At 42.1% G+C, this 18,787-nt stretch overlaps 2 protein-coding genes across 2 annotated transcripts in view; one reads left to right on the top strand and one right to left on the bottom strand.

Annotated features, from left to right (window-relative positions):
• LOC306940084 (myosin light chain kinase, smooth muscle-like) overlaps positions 1–12,510 on the bottom strand; it is a 31,481-nt gene extending 18,971 nt beyond the window's left edge. Inside the window, exon 1 of the mRNA XM_079525050.1 lies at positions 12,427–12,510. The gene's annotated coding sequence lies outside the window, so the exon portion shown is untranslated. The remainder of the gene's footprint in view (positions 1–12,426) is intronic.
• LOC306939384 (inhibitor of growth protein 4-like) lies at positions 9,993–10,757 on the top strand (the record flags this gene model as incomplete). The annotated part of the gene is made up of 1 exon (XM_079523970.1): positions 9,993–10,757. One exon carries the CDS (start codon positions 9,993–9,995, stop codon positions 10,755–10,757), a length of 765 nt encoding a protein of 254 aa, XP_079380096.1.
• Positions 12,511–18,787: the final 6,277 nt, after the last annotated feature.

The raw sequence follows: 18,787 nt of genomic DNA, 5'->3' as shown, positions 1-18,787 counted from the left end.
TTCTATTTCAATGTATTTTTTAGATTTACTGCTGCACAAGGAAGCTCTCTTGATCAACTACCAACTGCATATGATCTCAGAGAACCAGTTACGCCGTTTCCAGCGAAAGAACACTAAGCAGACAGAGTCCAACCTTGCCCAGTTATGGAAGGACTTTGAAAGGGACAACTTAACCGTTCCACAGTTGCTGAGGAGGGCAACTAAAGTGCATGTCCCAGTGCCCACTGTCACTGTCCCAGTGACCACTACATGACACTGAAGACCATTTCCGTTACCTTTTTGCTGGACTTTGAAACTAACACTAGTTTTTGCTGCTAGTATTGAAGTAGCATTGTATATATATTTTTGTTCAACCTTTTTTGCTGCTAGTATTGAAGTAGCATTGTATATATATTTTTGTTCAACTTTTTTTGCTGCTAGTATTGAAGTAGCGTTGTGTATATATATTTTTGTTCAACTTTTTTTCTTCTAGTATTGAAGAAGCGTTTTTAAAGTGGCATCTGTATATATTATTTCTCTCAAATAAATGGTTACATTCCTACAGTTGATCTGTTGTTCTTGTTGTAGTAACGACCCAGCACACTCACATTCCTAAAGTTGATCTGTTGTTGTTGTTCTTGTTGTAGTAACGACCCAGCACACAAGAGGCTGATGACCCCCCTTGGGCCCCCTCCACTCTCACTATAACTAGACACATACACACCCCCCCCCCCCCTCCCTCTCTGTTTAAAAGTACAAGAAAAATCTCAAAGTACATGTACAAATATAGTACAGGTAAAAATCTCTCTCTCTCTCTGTTTAAAAGTAGGCTACTATTGTGAATCAGTGGACCATGACAGCTTAAACACAACTCTTCTTTACTTTCAAAACTCAGAGTCAATAATAATGCAAAGCAACATCATCACACATCATGTTGTATGTCAAGACTGAAGTAGTCGATCCCAGATAATCCCCCCAATCATCACAAACAACACAGGAATATGCAAGAGCGCAGCACAATCAAACAGCTGTCAGTGAGACATAACAGCTACATGTAAAAAATCTCTCTCTCTCTCTTTGTTGGGGCGACTTCTCCGGACTTTTGGGCGAATTCTCCGGACTTTCGGGGGCGAATTCTCCGCGCGTTGGGGCGACCGCTCTTCCCGTTGGGGCGACCGCTCTTCTCCGCGTGTTGGGGCGACCGCTCTTCGCCGCTTTGGGCGAGTTGGAAAAGGGGCGAGCCGTCTCGTATTCAACAAGTTACAGCAAAAAGTAGTTGTTGGTTGTCATGGCTGCCAGTTCCCACCTGATGTCGTGTGGGACATAGATATATATAAACACTAGATGGCTCAAGGCGGAGTTTCTGACATCGTTCACCCGGCAGCCATCTTACTTCGGGGCTACAGTACAGTATGTTCAATGGCAGCTCAAACAGAAACAGTCATAACTCGCTCAAATCTTGACAGATTTACAAACGGGTTGGTTTATTACAAACGTTGTCAACGTGGCTATGATTCAGGACACTTATCTGCTTAATTTATTTTTTTATATGAACGTCGTATAAAAGCATATAAGTATGCGGACGTCTCTGACGTTTATAACAAACCAAACCGTTTGAAAATAGGTTGAAAATTGAGCAAGTTATGGTCATTTAAGAGTACATGCCCCATAGACACAATGTTATGTGTCCCGAGGTAAGATGGCCGCCACGTAACGACGTCACTCTCCATTGGCCAACAGCGCGGGTGAGCTATCTAGAGTTTATATATATCTATGGTGTGGGAGTTCAGACTGTTCCAGATCGTACTGAATAACCGCTAGCTTGCATATAATGTCTTCAGGCTAGGACTCAGGTCTAAGATGAAAGTGCCATCAGTAGTCCATATGTTGTCTCTGCGTTTGAATCCTCCAAAGAGGATGATACGATATCCCACAATGCAACAGCACATAGCAAACATTGGACCCGGGCCTTTCCCTTTGGGCTCAACCTTCTTCCAGGAGAAGGTCTCTGGACTGAATTTCCACAGATCATTGAAGGTCTGGTTATTGTAACCATGGCCACCAAATATGTACAGCTCTCCACTGTAGGTAAAGGCTGAATGACCCCGACGTCCTTCTGGAACAAGCTGTGCAGAAGGCATGCTCAGCCAGAGGTCGGTCTCTGTGTCAAACACTCTGAAGGTGTTGAAATACACCCCCTGGTCCCCCACGCCCCCAAATACAAACATCTTTGTTCCGATGATGACACAGTCCACCAACAGGTGACCTGTTGGTGGAGATCCTATGGTGTTAATTAAAGACCAGACCATTGTGCTGGTGTCCAACTTGTACATGTCATTAGTTCCTCCAGTCAGGTTGTGTCCTCCATAGATAAACATGACCTTCCCCAACACAAAGGCTGAGTGGCCGCACCTCCCTTCTGGAACAGTTCCAGAAACCCTGCTGGGTTTGAACCACACGTGGGCGTCCACATCAAATGCATAAAGCTCATTGTAGTACTGAAACCAGAAGCCTCCCCAGATGTAGACTGTATCTTCTATCAGAACAGCGGTGTGGCTGTGGCGCTTGGATGGAACCTCAAGGTGACCGTCTCCTCTTCGGGGACTCACTGGAGGTAACTTCTTCCAGCATAAAGACATTGTGTTGAAGACATGGATGCCAAATATCATCCCTCTATCACAGAAGCCTCCAAAGGAATACAGTTTGTTCCTCACTGCTACAGCAGCATAACTGCTTTTACATAGCTGTGGTCCTCCTTTTTTGGAAACAGTCCAAGAAAACATCACCCTGTCCTGTCCCGTCCCGTCCCGTCCCGTCCGTCCGTCCGTCCGTCCGTCCGTCTCATTCTCTCCCTCGATTCACACACTCACTTTCATGCAGTGCATCATCTTATATATTCTTGAGTGACATCACACACAACAAACTTTTGCCATGAACGCCTCAACGACGCCAATTTGTGCAGCCACTCCTGGTCTGCGCCTTTTGACTGCAACTCTGTTCATTCACACTTACTGGAAATTGTTGATATATGAAGCCCCATTTCCAGTTTACAGTTTAAGTCTAAACACAAACAAGTCACATGTAATCAGATCTTTATACAAATGTGACTTGAACCACATGATTCAAATCTGTTTTCAGGAGATCCCTCTCAGTCTGAACGCAGTAACCTGATCTAAATTGGATTCCATGTGTTTAGACTAATTTAAACAAATCAGATTCCAATCTGGATGTGGCACAGATCTGATTCAGGCTGGATTTGGCTGCCAGTGTGTATGTAAACTACGAAATTAGGGCTTTAATTCGGTATATGAGCTGTGGGGAAAAAGCATGTTAGCAATAGTTCCAGGAAGTGAGGTACCAGGAACAGCTATAAAAGTAAAGGGAGTGAGGCGACCTGGGGTTCCAGTTTATTGTATCAAAAATAGTGTTTGGTGGTGGTTTGTCAAAGACTGTTTTAAGGCCAATACTAAACCAGAACCAGAAATTGATAAACTGAGAAATTGAGTAGTGGGGCCAGAAACCTTTGCGATCTGAAGAAGGAAAGTTTGGCCAAGGAGGGTTAGCTCTGAATCCATTTCATTCAGAGCTTTTATTTGCAGATTTTATATGGATTACTTGACAGAATAGAAGATCTACAATTTTTGGTTTGATAACTTTAGGATTACTTTTTAAGAACTATATGATGATATCATCATACATCACATTCCGCACTCAGCCAATCAGCTGAGCACATTCCGTGCTCATACGGACAGACACAAAACTGTGCTTAGGAGCGTGCAAACATATTGCAATTTTGTTTTCCTATTTGATGGATCTGGTAGATCTGCTACTTTGGTATTTTTGTGGACTGGTGTCAATATGTTTCCTTTTGGCCCAGACCGTGTTCATCTTGCCCTTTGACCATCTGTTTTATCATCAGCCTACTGCCTGTTTACTCTGGGCTGTTCTCCTTATCCTATTTATGTCATGTCACCCTCCACAGGCCTAATCATCTCCGACCTATATTATCCGTTATATTATTATATCATATTATATTATGGGTTGCCTGACGCCAAGTTAAGATTTACTGTCTGCCTGTAGCCACAAAAGTTAACTGGCATATTGAGAGGTCTATTTGGATAAACACTGCATGTATTTGACCTTGGTGGCTAGTGAGAAAGTAGATAGGAGCATTTCTCTCTGTAAAGAGTTCACAGCTAGCCGGGAAGGAATGTTATCTTCAGGTTGCCATAGCAACGCCAGCCTCAGTGCTTTCCCGGCCTATGGCTTTCCATGACGGAACGAAGGAAGCTGTCCCGATATCAGTCTCATCAGCTATGTGCTGGTCCAATGAGCAGTGCCAGCGTGGCATAGTGGAAATTAACTGTCTATTCCGCCAATGAAATGTGTATCAACAATACGTATTCGACAGTATTAATGCCTTTGAAATGAATTGTTCGTCAGAGACTACCCTGTGCCCTTTTGGTGGTACCGGGGAGAGTGTAATTTGGCTGTGTGTGGATCTGTCCTGTCTCTCTGATCTGAAAATGAATAGACATTAACCATAATCTGCTGACTGGACAATCCTTCTTCCTGGTGGTTTCATCTTTTTATTGAGTACTCAAGGTATTTTTCTAAAAGAGTATTTCCTGCTCAGATCAACTTTTGGAAGAGTATTTCCTGCTTAAAGTAATCCTGTTAAAACTAATTGAACTTGGTCATAGGCTCTCTGCCTAGTGTTGTGGTGCTGAGTATTCCTCAGTACTTTTAAATACTTTCTTAGAAGTTTTTTTATAGTTATAGCCCTGTGTGGCTCAGTAATTCAGTATAATACAGTCCTTTTATATCCTTGGTGAATCATTAATTGTCCCTTCTGCATTTTATATGCAACTAATGGGTTTTATCTTAATTATAAATCCATCAAATTGGTCCTTCGAGCCGGCTTTTTCAAGTATAAGTCTAATTTATTTAATTAGCCTCTCCGACAAAAGGAACCAGCCCCATCCCCATTTTTATTTATTTTTTCTGCCGGAAGAACAAAGTCCATAGTCATATTTTTGGAGCAGTGGTTTTGTCGATACATGTTCAGTTCTGGAACCGATCCTCCCCATTTTTGGGAACATACAAGCCGCGGATCTGTGGACGAACGAACGAAGCATGAGTTATACAGCTTGCCTTGGCCGGTCCTCCACAGACCCCCCCTACCCTCCTGTCGTCTGTCCGAACGACGGTTCCTCTCCGCTTCGGTGCCCTCTGTCTGGGTCCGGTCTGCCTACATGATTCTCCCAGCTTGCCTTTCTCAAGTTAAGTAATTTACCTTTCTGTTACTTTCATAGATTATACTGTTATTATAATTTATTGCCGTACATTCATGTCTGGGACTTAATCCCTGAACATGTCTCAGTCACATTATTTTCCTCCACTTTTATTTTCAGGAGGCAACGCTCCGCGGGCGCTGCGTCCTAATTTCATTTTATCTATCTGCTTCGATTTCTTATCTATTTATAATATGTTTGCCTTTCAGCATACGGTTATCATTCGTAGGACACCCTTGTTGATATATCGCTGTAAGAATCCATAAATATTACTTCTTTTATAGTCTTCTTTCTCTCAAACCTCGACGGGGGTGCGAGAGTAGAGCAGGTTCTTTTTATACCGTAAAAGGTCTGTGAGCCCTTTCACCATTACATTACACATGATTATTTTTTATCACCCCTTTTTACATTGTTTTTAGAGTGTGTAGGCTTCTTATCTAAGGAATTTAGTCTCTCACTCCCTCTCTGGGACTGAGTGCGTGCGTGTGCGTGCGTGTGATAACGCATGGCTCCAACTCTCTCTCTCCTTCTCTCCTTTTTCTCTATCTGCCTGTGGGCCTCTCTGTCTGTCTGCGTGCGTGTTCGTGGGTAGGTGTGTATATCACCGTCTTGTGTTTATATGGATGGGTGTGTTGTCCCGTAGAACAGTTATTCTTCTTTTAATAGTTGAATGATGTGGGTGTGTGTGTAACGTGCCATTTGTTCAATGTCACCTAGTATATTGTATATAATTTTATTTGTATTTAGAGTGACTGAGTGAGTACGTTTGTCCTGTGGGCGGATATGTTGCCCTTGTCTATGTATGTGTGTGCATGCGTTCGTGCGTGTGTGCGTGCATATGTGTTTGTCCGTGTTAGTGCGTATGTGTGTGAGTGAAACACTTATTTTTGAAGAGTATGATATTAGGGATGCGTGACGACTATTTATTATTGATTTATTTATCTGTCAGGCTCCGTGTTCCGCCATTTATCATCATTTCATACACTTTATAATTGCCTAGTGGCTGTGCCATGGTTTTTCAATTTTAGATAGGTCCCCTTCAACATTTAAATGCCCATTATCATGACAATTTATTATTGATTTCAACCAATCCCCTTATTGATTTCATTCATTTATTATTTTGTTATTATTTCATTTCATTTATTTATTTTGAGTGGTGTCAACCATTCTTTCCCAAAACATTTTATTCCCTATTATTATAATACTTATTATTTTATTTTTATTTGTACTCTACTCTATTCTTCTCTGCCTGGAACGAGTAACTATAGGCTCCTACAGGTAGAACTTGTGATCTCACAATTTATTTTTTGGCGTCTTATACGTGACATTAGCTACGTCATTAATAGCGTATTTGATAAGTACATTAGCATACATGTGTTTTTTTTAGGAGTGATGACCTACATTTTGTTTATTTCTGTCCGTGTTTGCAATGCCATGCCATATTATGCATGATAGTCTTAAAGTCCAGTGCAAATACAGGGCAAAATAGACTTGTGCGTTTATTCTGTCATCATCAAGCTGTGTTTCCTGTGTTAACGGATTTATCACTGCAACATTATTATAGAAAACAATTAAATAGAAGAATTAAATAGAAAAAAATAGAATACTTTGTTTTCTTTTTGAGATATCTTTCTCTGTCTCCCTGTCTACCTACACGCCCTACTTTCACCTTTGGCTGTGGAACATGCGCGGTTGGTAGAACAGTCATTTTCATTTTTTTTAAAACCATACCCTGTGGATGTTTACCCTGTTGATGAATTGTTTATAAGTATTATTGTTTCATTTCATTCACCAGTTTGTTTTTCTCTTTCTGTTTTTATCTCACAGATACGGATTTCTGGTGGTTTCGTGGGTGGGAACAAACCCAGGATAGAGGAATCTATAGGTCAACAAAAGTGATGGAGAATAGAGTGAAGGAATGGTGTTGTCGACCTCGAGATCCCTTTTCCCTTAAGTTTAGGGTTTGCCCTTAGACCCCGACCCACTCAGAACCGTTTAAAAAACAGTATTAGGCCCGACCCCCTAGAACAGTATAGGCCTTATGCCATCTGCCCATAGATTTCCCATCGGAAACAAATTAGAATTCCACTCATGTTTCACCATACACATAATTGTTTTATGTTTTTCTTTTCTAAGACACTGTATTTTGCTAAAACGCTGTTACCCTTCCCTACCTAGTATTAGGATTAATTTGATCATTCCTTCTCCCCTCAATTAATTAATATGGTATTTTGACTATTCATTTTCCAGATCCCAGATCTGCTTCATTATATAGATTATGTAAACTGAATTATCCCATCTTTGGACAATCTAAATTTCCTTCCATTAGGATTCATTATCTCACCTCATCATATTTTTATTATTTTACATTTGATTCATATTTTACCTCTGAATTTGGAATATCCCTCCATTGTAAACATTTAACCTTTATTATCCCCGAACCACCCCTTGACCTTACATTGAGATATTTAGGATAGGGACATCTTCCCCTTTCATTTCATTTTATTATTTTGTTTTCATCACCTTGAGTTTGGCTTGACTAGGCATATATATCCTCCCCTGGATAGACTTGATTCTATATTTGGCCTTCATGGTACTAATGGACTCGCCAGGAAGCGACACGACATCATCAATTACCCTGTCCCCCCCTCTCCAAGCTCTGCCTGGTATAAGAACTGTTAGGGGCATCTCCGGCCGTTTTCTCCCGTTTGAATCACAGAGATCAAGTATCTGTCAATGAGAAAGTATAGGCTGATATTGTCACCTATGGGTCACCTGTTATGTCACCCATCCTGGGGGGCGGGGCGAAGATTCGGCTCCGACAACGAGCCAAGAAGAACCATCCAGTGTCTGCTCTGATGAGCCACAAAGAACTTTGTTGTCAAATGACACTAAACGTCGGCGTAGGAACGCTGCAACATTGCTGAGTTCCTTGGGAACCCCGAAGATCGAGAGAGAAAAGTCATTCTGTCTCTCTCCCACAGTACCATCTAAAATAAGGAGTGATTGTTTGCCTAGTCTTAAGTCTGGGTGGATCTTTGTTGGTTGTAAAGTGTCTTGAGACAACTTGTTGTGATTTGACACTTTAATAAAATTGAATTGAATTGAATTGAAGTCAAAACTATTTTTTATTTTTCATTGTTCCTGTTCTTTTCCCCTCCTGAGCCTTAGTATAGAGTTAATTTTTATTTCTCATCTCCCAATTGACCCTTATATTATTTTAAATTTAATTCCCTGAAGATTGATTATTGATTATTGATCACATTTGACACTTCATCCACAAAACGTGATGGAGTTGATGGATCTGGTAGATCTGCTACTTTGGTATTTTTGTGGACTGGTGTCAATATGTTTCCTTTTGGCCCAGACCGTGTTCATCTTGCCCTTTGACCATCAGTTTTATCATCAGCCTACTGCCTGTTTACTCTGGGCTGTTCTCCTTATCCTATTTATGTCATGTCACCCTCCACAGGCCTAATCATCTCCGACCTATATTATCCGTTATATTATTATATCATATTATATTATGGGTTGCCTGACGCCAAGTTAAGATTTACTGTCTGCCTGTAGCCACAAAAGTTAACTGGCATATTGAGAGGTCTATTTGGATAAACACTGCATGTATTTGACCTTGGTGGCTAGTGAGAAAGTAGATAGGAGCATTTCTCTCTGTAAAGAGTTCACAGCTAGCCGGGAAGGAATGTTATCTTCAGGTTGCCATAGCAACGCCAGCCTCAGTGCTTTCCCGGCCTATGGCTTTCCATGACGGAACGAAGGAAGCTGTCCCGATATCAGTCTCATCAGCTATGTGCTGGTCCAATGAGCAGTGCCAGCGTGGCATAGTGGAAATTAACTGTCTATTCCGCCAATGAAATGTGTATCAACAATACGTATTCGACAGTATTAATGCCTTTGAAATGAATTGTTCGTCAGAGACTACCCTGTGCCCTTTTGGTGGTACCGGGGAGAGTGTAATTTGGCTGTGTGTGGATCTGTCCTGTCTCTCTGATCTGAAAATGAATAGAGACTAACCATAATCTGCTGACTGGACAATCCTTCTTCCTGGTGGTTTCATCTTTTTATTGAGTACTCAAGGTATTTTTCTAAAAGAGTATTTCCTGCTCAGATCAACTTTTGGAAGAGTATTTCCTGCTTAAAGTAATCCTGTTAAAACTAATTGAACTTGGTCATAGGCTCTCTGCCTAGTGTTGTGGTGCTGAGTATTCCTCAGTACTTTTAAATACTTTCTTAGAAGTTTTTTTATAGTTATAGCCCTGTGTGGCTCAGTAATTCAGTATAATACAGTCCTTTTATATCCTTGGTGAATCATTAATTGTCCCTTCTGCATTTTATATGCAACTAATGGGTTTTATCTTAATTATAAATCCATCACTATTAGTCTGCAATACAGTTTGGTTACAGTATAAAGAATTACTGATGCAGGTACAGGACCTTTATTTCTTCATAGTTTCTCTCCCCCCCCCCCCCCCTCTCTCCATCTCTTTTCTTGCTGATCGAGCTCTGGTCTGACATCACACGCTACACAAACCGATTTGCGCTGATGTCAGGCATCTCCATATATGTGCTGAGGCTTGTCCACATCTGGGCATAATCTGGGTACTCTGACACCCCATAACCTTGTAGGATTTCCGGACAATCTATCATAATGTATGACAGGACAACATAAGGGTCTAATTGTCTTGTTTTTGAATTTCCAAGATGCCAGCGGGAACGTATTTGGAGCATTATTTACATAGCATTGAGAATATGCCATTCGAACTGCAGCAAAACTTAAACGTGATGAGGGACCTGGATCAACACACAGAGAATTTGAAGAGTCAGATAGACTCCCTGGCTAAAGAGTACACGTCCAATGCTTGGACTCTGTCCTCTGAGCAGAGACTCTCCATACTCGGGCAGATTCAGCAGTCCTACAGCAAATGCAAAGAGTTTGGAGATGATAAAGTACAACTGGCCACGCAGACCTATGAGATGTTTGACAAGCACATCAATCGTCTGGACACAGACCTGGCACGGCTCCAGGCTGACCTGAAAGAGAAGGAGAAGCAGAATGAGAGCCGTACCGACTATGATTCCTCGCAGAAGAAGAAGGTGGCTAAAACCAAGTCAAAAGTGAGGAGTTCAGATGAAGGTGGCAGCCCCATGAGCAAACAGAAGAAAGTCAAACTCCTTCAACCAGGAGAGATCAACATCAACACTGCCAACTTTGGGAATGTGCACCTCTCTGGTGTTTTGGAAATGCCAGTGGACCTCAACGAGCCCACCTATTGTCTGTGTCACCAGGTCTCCTATGGCAAGATGATAGGCTGTGACAACACCGGCTGTTCCATTGAATGGTTCCATTTTGCCTGCGTGGGCCTGAAAACCACACGGACACCAAGAGGCAAATGGTATTGTCCACAATGCTCACAAGACAGAAAGAGGAAAAAGTCACCTGGATACCTGAAACAAATCAGAAAATAGTATATTCACTACACGTTTCAACTATTTAGCTTTCTACATGTTTCAACTATTTAGCTTTCTTATCTTTCTTAACATGTGGTGTGTTTTCTTTTGGTTTGCATGAAATGGTCAGAAGTACATGATGCTGTTGTCTTGTGTTGTTACACAGTATAACAAGTTAGCAACTGTGAAGTTGTTCAATATCAATGCGTTTCATTCCAAAAGTAGATTATCTTGGTTCTTGAAAAGTAGATTATGGAACACAACTTAGACAATCTTTTTTTTCTCCATACATAAGAGTAACAAGTTTAGATTCTTACTTAAAAATAAAAATAAATAAATGGCACCCATATATATATATGGGTGCCATTTTCCCTTCATCCTTTCATATGAAGAAAATCAAGTAATATTTAAAGTTCTGGTTGTATTATGAATGTACCTGATTGCATCTAGTATATTTTCTATATGCTAAACTCGTTGTGCTGTTCACTGTGCCATTCTGTCACGTCTGCCCATCGCGTTTATCTAAAGTGATGGCATATATGCCTCTGCTTTCCATTACTGCCCACGTATTACTCTTCCTCAGTTACATTACAGTAGCTGCCACTGCTCTGCATAGCTATTGTCTAATTTATACTCTGTTGCACGATATGTCGCTTGGTGACATGGACTGATCTTAAAGCCAACAACGCCATGTGTTGTGCAATGGAGTATAAATTGAACTTTACAGGGGGTTCCCTGTGTGAGTCTCTCTTTAAGGTTTGGTGCATTCACATCCTGCTGCTAATAAATCCCTGTAGGACAGTGGTTCTCAAAAGAATTGTCCGGGGGACCCCCAGCAAAATGTGTATAGCATCGCAATCATTTTAACCACTTTAACCATTATTTATACTGAATAATTTCACACAAATCTTCTCTTCTGGTGGTCCCTGGCACAAACTCTTTTTTAGATGGCAGTCTATGGCAGGCGCGCAGCTACGGGTGGGCCGCGGCCCACCCATATAGAGAGCTGGACCACCCATCCGTTTTGGGGGGGAAAAAATAAAAAAAATAAAAAAATAAATATATATTTTTTTAATAAATAAATACATAATTATTATTTTCATAATCATATTCATAATGTATTTGTTGTTTTTTGCGTGATCATCTTCCTTAATATGAATAAACAGGCTGTCACTTTTATTTCGCTCTGAGCCTCTGAGTGCGCTATTTCCGAACGCGCCCTAAGCTTCTGTCTGTCTGTGTTGTTCAATCGCGCAAAAACTACAAATCCCACTATCCCAGAATGCTGAGCTCCCCAGTCTCCCCAGAGTCAGACCACCCCAATCAAAAAGCTGATCGAAGCCAAGCTGTGAAGTTCCTGAAGTTGAACTCTGAACTGTCATGATGACCCGGTGATTAATGTGAACAGGACAGGTGGAGAGAAAGATGCTAAGACAGCTAACCAAGCCAAGCAGCGTGTCTGACTCTGATTGTGTCACAATGGCAAACAAACACAACAAACAGTCAAACCTTTTTAAGTATTTTAAAAAGGCCAGACTGGAGGTGCAGGAACAACGCCAACCAGAATCCCAGCAGGAGGAGGTCGCTGACAACAACAATAATACAGATAGTAGTACAGTGCAACAGAAGCAGCCCCCCCCACGGGCCCCACCGCCGCCGTCAGCAGGTAATGGACTTAGTGACTTACCAGCTTTATTGTGATTTTGACGTCTTGCTTTTGAATGTTTTAATAACCAAACTATATGTTATACTTCTCTAGCCTCAGCAGCCGCGGTGGAGGATACAGCCGCCGTAGTCCCAGCCCATCCACAGCCACCGCCAGCGAGAGGTGGGAGGCTGGATGTTTTTATATATTTATTTGACGTTCATTATTTCTTTTGAATGTCTGTTAATAAAAGCATTATATTTTCTAGCCTCCACACCGGATGCAACCATGGATAGTTTAGATACAACAGCAACAGCGTCAGGTTGTATCACAGCCCGTCGTCCACAGCCGCCACCAGCAGCAGGTATAGATTAATGGGAGCTTTTTTGTAATTTGAGTGACTCGTTTAAATGTTAATTATTGCTTGAGTGTTTACTCTATTATTATTATTTTCTAGCCTCATCTGATTCAACTTTGGACACAGCAGCAGGAGGAGGAGGAAAAGTCCTACTCTCAGCTGTGGAGGAGCCACCAGTACAGCCCAAAATGCAAACGTTTCCTGTGACTAACTTTTCTGGGAAAATGCGCTGCTTTAATCGAGACTATGGCAAATATCCCTGGCTGGAGTACTGTAAAGAAAGAGATGCTGTGTTCTGCAAACCATGCAGACACTTCCAAGAGATGAGTAGTGAGAAAACATTTACTACTATTGGATACAGAGACTGGAAGCATATCGGTACAGCCTGTGACAAGCACAAGGTCAGTAATAGCCATAACAATGCACAAAGCAAACTGCTTGCATACGGAGAGAGCCACAACTCGGATGGCAGAGGGACAATTGTAAACCAGTTAAACAGAGTCAACGCATCTTATGTAGAGAGAAATCGGGAGCACATTAAAGTAGTACTAGACATAGTTCTGTTTTGTGCAAAGCAGGACCTCCCACTGCGGGGTCACAGCACCACAGAAGGAAACAAAGGCAATTTTCTGACACTTTTTGATGTGCTAAAAAAATATGATTCAGAGATTCAAACTCGCCTTGGTCAGCTAAATAAAAATGCTCAAATGTTGAGCTCAGACATACAAAATGAGCTACTCGAATCGGCTGCTTCCCTCCTTCTCCAAAAGATAAAAGATGATTTGCATGCAAAACAAAACAAAGACGGCTCTGTTTCAAACCACTATTATGCCATATTGGCAGATGAGTGTAAAGATGTCAAAAAAAGAACTTGTTGCGGTGTGCCTTCGGTATGTGAAAGATGGAATGGTCAAGGAACGAGCAGTAGGGTTTTTGGATACAGCCGACATGAGTGCGATTGGAATTTCAGACAAAATCCTACAGGTGTTGGCACCTTTCGATTTAGATCCATTATTGTGTGTCGCATTCTGTTTTGATGGTGCCTCTGTGATGTCGGGGAGCCATGCAGGAGTGCAAGCTATACTTAAAACAAAGGCAGTGTATGTGCACTGCAATGCCCATCAGTGCACATACATCCTTAATCTAGTTCTCTGCAGTGTTGCAAAAGCGTGTGGACATGTGGCTATGTTTTTGGAGACACTGAACAGTTTACACGCATTTATGACTGGTAGCAGCTGTCATGCCACCCGTTTCGAATGGGATCAGTGTATTGAAACGGGGAAAATCAGGTGCAATCAGGCCTTTCAATAGACTGAGTAGACGTCTACCCGTCTACTCAGGTGCTCAGTAGGTTGATTCCTTCCGATTGTGTCGGTTGATCTGTGCAGTTTAATGCATCGCATGCAGCTACTGGAGCGGTGCCGTGTCGTTAGTCAGAAGGTTCCTTGTTCCGAAATTACTATCCCTATCTCTAATCCTAACCTAAACATAACCGCAAGCACGGGAGCAGTGCATCTCTAATCCTAACCTAAACATAACCGCAAGCACGGGAGCAGTGCATGTTCGATGTTACGGCTGCATTGAAAGGAATGATCACCTACTGAGCTCCAGTAGCTGCATGCGATGCATTAAACTGCACAGATCAACCGACACAATCGGAAGGAATCAACCTACTGAGCACCTGAGTAGACGGGTAGACGTCTACTCAGTCTATTGAAAGGCCTGATTGCACCTGATTTTCCCCGTTTCAATACACTGATCCCATTCGAAACGGGAGGTCATGCACGGTTTGTAGACATTCAGAGGGAGTTGCACCCAGGCAGGCAGCCCATGGAGCTGGAACGGTCAGTGGACACAAGGTGGAGCTCCAAGTCGGGGTCAGTTAGAAAGGTGTTAACTTTGCAGAATATTCTGAAAGCACCTGCGCAGCAACTAAACTGCATGCAGGAGCTCTTCTGCAACAGATTCAGACCAAAAAGTTTCTATTTCTATTAGTGACATTTGGATTGTTGTTTGAGGTGTCTGATAGTGCAACAAAGGGACTGCAGTCGTCCACGTTGTCTGTCACAGACTGCACGCATTTGATTGAGAGCCTTAAATCAAATTTTAGAATTCTGGATTTTCGAGAGCCACTAGTGTAAGATTCCCACGATGATAAAAAAACATAATATGCAGTTCATTCTATGGGATGTAGGTGGCAGCAATACACCTTGAAGTATCTAGCCTGCTGGAATGTAGAATAAACCCAACTCCAAACAGTAACTGCTCAGCACTGAATCATGAATAAAGTGCATACATTAAATAATGTTTTGGTGCAGTGTTTACACTACCAGGAGACCAGCTGGAGACTGGATAGAAAACCCTCTCCATCTGTCACCAGTTATAAATAAAATCAGCCTATTGTAGAACACTGACTCAGGGGGTCGGCGGTTCGAATCCCGGCGTCTCCTGGCTGTCTACATGTTGAAGTGTCCTTGGGCAAGACACTGCACCCCACCTTGCTTCCAGTGGTTGCCACCATTGGTGTGAATGTGGAAGTGAGGACACTGGCATTAACAGACCATTGTAAAGCGCTTTGAGTAAGCACGTAGTGCATAGAAAAGCTATACAAATGCAATCCATTATTATTCCTGTCACCAGTTAAAAAATAAAATCAATGTCTATGTAGAACACCGTTTCCCAAACAGACCAATTTTGAAGTAAAAATCTCATAATATATTGTATCAAGTTTTTAATAGTCTTTAGATCATAACAGAACAATAACATCCACGTGGGGGGGGGACGTCCATGTCTCCATTTCTGTCCATCTCCGGGCTATCTTCATTCTCCGAGTTCCGGCAAGAGCCCATGACCGTGCCTCTAAAGAAAACAAGCATATACCATCACCTTCTTAAAACAATTGTCCCAAGTCATTTTTTTAGATCTGCGAATTTTTTTTTAGGAAAGGCTTTCAGAAAAAAATAAAAACTGGTCCCAAACAGAAATATTAGTTAACATTGCTTGATGGTACGTTATCTTACCTAAATATAGTGTTTTTCGCAGATCTTGACGATGTTGTTCAAAGGGGTGTAAATTGCGGGTCGCGCTGCTCCAACATTATTCTGGTTCAGGACCCTCAGTGCTTTGGCCGTAGCACAAATATTGGCAAAAGTTTGTGCCGCTGTCAAAAATGGAGAAGTTTTGTTGAAATTATTTCCGGCAGCCACACTAATAATAAAGTGGGACAACACTAGTCTGGTTGCAACCACACTAATAACGCCCTCTCTGTCACTGACAGACATAGCATGAAAATCACTGTTAATCGAGTATCGAGTTATGTCCGGAGCTGAGTACAGTACATAAATAAGGGATAATGTATGGCTGAGTGGTCATTGTTTATAGATAAATAACCAACAGGCTGATTAACCACTGACGCGAAGCAGAGGTGGTGAATCAGGTAGTTATCTATTTACAATTATTACTGACCTTCCGCAACCTCCGCGGCTGTTATAGCCTGTGCCATTAGACCCAAGCCGGTTAACATCTGTGCACGGAAGTTGCCTTGCACTGGCAGACCCAGCACCACACCTACGACGTGATCCCTGTTGACCTTGATTTGAGCCAAGTCCCCCATTCTGTTATGTTAACAAAGGTGGTGCACTATACCAGCTGCAAGGAAACAAAATCAAGTAGGCACTATTTTACATTTGCATTTTTATCCAAAAGAGAACAACCGCTCTGTCCATCTCCGGGCTAGCAGATCTTCATGCTCCGCCGGCAAGAGCCCATGACAGTGCCTCTAAAGAAAAGGTGTGACCAGACTTAATTCTCCCATTAAACAAGCATATACCATCACCTTCTTAAAACAATTGTCCCAAGTCATTTTTTTAGGAAAGGCTTTCAGAAAAAAAAAAACGGTCCAAAACAGAAATATTAGTCAACATTGCTTGATGGTACGTTATCTTACCTAGTTGTGGTTTTGGCAGATTGTGATGATGTTGGTCAACGCGTTGGTCATTGCGGCATCATTCAGGTTCTGCACGTTCAGCTGCGCCAGTGCATGGGCCCTAGTACCAATAACGGCAAAACTTCCGTCCACTGTCAAAAATGGAGAGATGTTTTGTTGAAATTATGTCCGGCAGCCACACTAATAATAAAGTGGGACAACACTAGTCTGGTTGCAACCACACTAATAACGCCCTCTCTGTCACTGACAGACATAGCATGAAAATCACTGTTAATCGAGTTATGTCCGGAGCTGAGTACAGTACATAAATAAGGGATAATGTATGGCTGAGTGGTCATTGTTTATAGATAAATAACCAACAGGCTGATTAACCACTGACGCGAAGCAGAGGTGGTGAATCAGGTAGTTAATCTATTTACAATTATTACTGACCTTCCGCAACCTCCGCGGCTGTTATAGCCTGTCCCATTAGACCCAAGACGTTTAACATCTGTGCAAGGAAGTTGACTTGCACTGGCAGACCATGCACCACACCTACGACGTGATCCCTGTTGACCTTGATTTGATCCAAATCCCCCATTCTGTTGGTGAAAATTTGTGGAAATTATTTTTTTAATGTACATGACTTATTAACACCACTTTCTTTATTATATATGTGACCAGATGGACACTGATGGTACTTTTGGAATAAGAACCAAGTTCATAGACTAAGACTACGCCACTCTCAATGGGTGAGAGACCCGTATTCAGTATTTACTCTTGTAACCAAAATCCCCGTGCAAGGTACTTTATAGACGGACAGAGGCTTTTCTGTGTACAATCACTAGATCAACTTTATTCACAATTTCACATAATACAGATAGCAAAACCTTCATAAGTGTTGTATTTAAATTACTTGACCGGAGGGACAATATAGCACTTCTCATAAACACAGCAAACTGTTAAGAGAATAAGATATAAATCACTGCAAACTGCTACGAGAATAAGATATAAATCACTGCAAACTATCATGGCACTGCGGCTTATGTTGCGCACAAACACTTGCTGTTAGTCAAAAGGTAAAAGCACACTAGAAGTGGGGAAGGGGGGTAACAACGGTCATTCAGTAAAATATACAGTACAGGAGGTTTCTTTCAATAAGGTTATATAAAATACTAGAGGCACTGTAGACGTGTAGAGCATGGAAACAATTAAAAGCAAAATAAAACTGAGGAAAAGAGCAATGGCTGTCTGCTGACCACTCTGTGTCACCAGTTCAGCCTGCAATGTACAACAGAGCAATTAGACACTGAGCACCCATCATAAGTACTCATTATAATATAAACATATACTGGCAAGCCTATCTTCCTACCTCCTAGGCCCAAGGCACTTATACCCAGCAGGCAAGATTCAGGCTAGCCAGGTCTGGATCCGTTCTGACATTGTTCTACCATGAAATACAGAAACAATATTAATTCCCCATCATAATAAATATGTGAATTAAAAGTATGACATAAGGTGGTTGCATGCCAAAGTCCACATTGAAGTGTGAGACTCATACCTGTGTTCTGTTAAATAGTGTGTGTGGACACTGGGTCCAAGTGTAGTCTGCTCTGTACAGCCTAGCCCCACAACAGCACCAACAGTTTCTAGAAGCACAACAACAATAAGTATCTACAACTCTAAATCATACTAAATGCAACAGACTACAATGTGTAAGCCTTTGTTGTAACATACCTTGGTAAATTGATTTACACGGACGCGACGGGTGCTGCTGGGCACTGACCAAGGGGGCAGGCAGACTTTCCAACGTTGAAGCTCTGGGTCCTAGTGGTAGGAGGAGGGACTACAGGCGGACCCGTGGATTCATGACCGGGAAACCCCGTGCAGCTGGGCTTTAACGTTGAGCGCTCGGTTGCCCTACGTCACTCAGGACCTCAAAGTTGAGGTCCTGGGAGGGACTTCCGGCAGTCTTCCGGGTGCTTCAAAACGCCACTGAGCAACTTCCACTGACATGAATAGCTGGGGGGGCGGAGCTTCGCGCCAGTTCAGTCTCTATTATATATATACTCTATGGCACTGACGCTACATGCACACGACAGAACGAGAACAAACGTGAG

Source organism: Electrona antarctica, assembly GCF_951216825.1.
Source record: "Electrona antarctica genome assembly, chromosome: 16".
Taxonomy (NCBI): Eukaryota; Metazoa; Chordata; class Actinopteri; order Myctophiformes; family Myctophidae; genus Electrona; species Electrona antarctica.
This window is presented reverse-complemented; position numbering and strand designations above follow the sequence as displayed.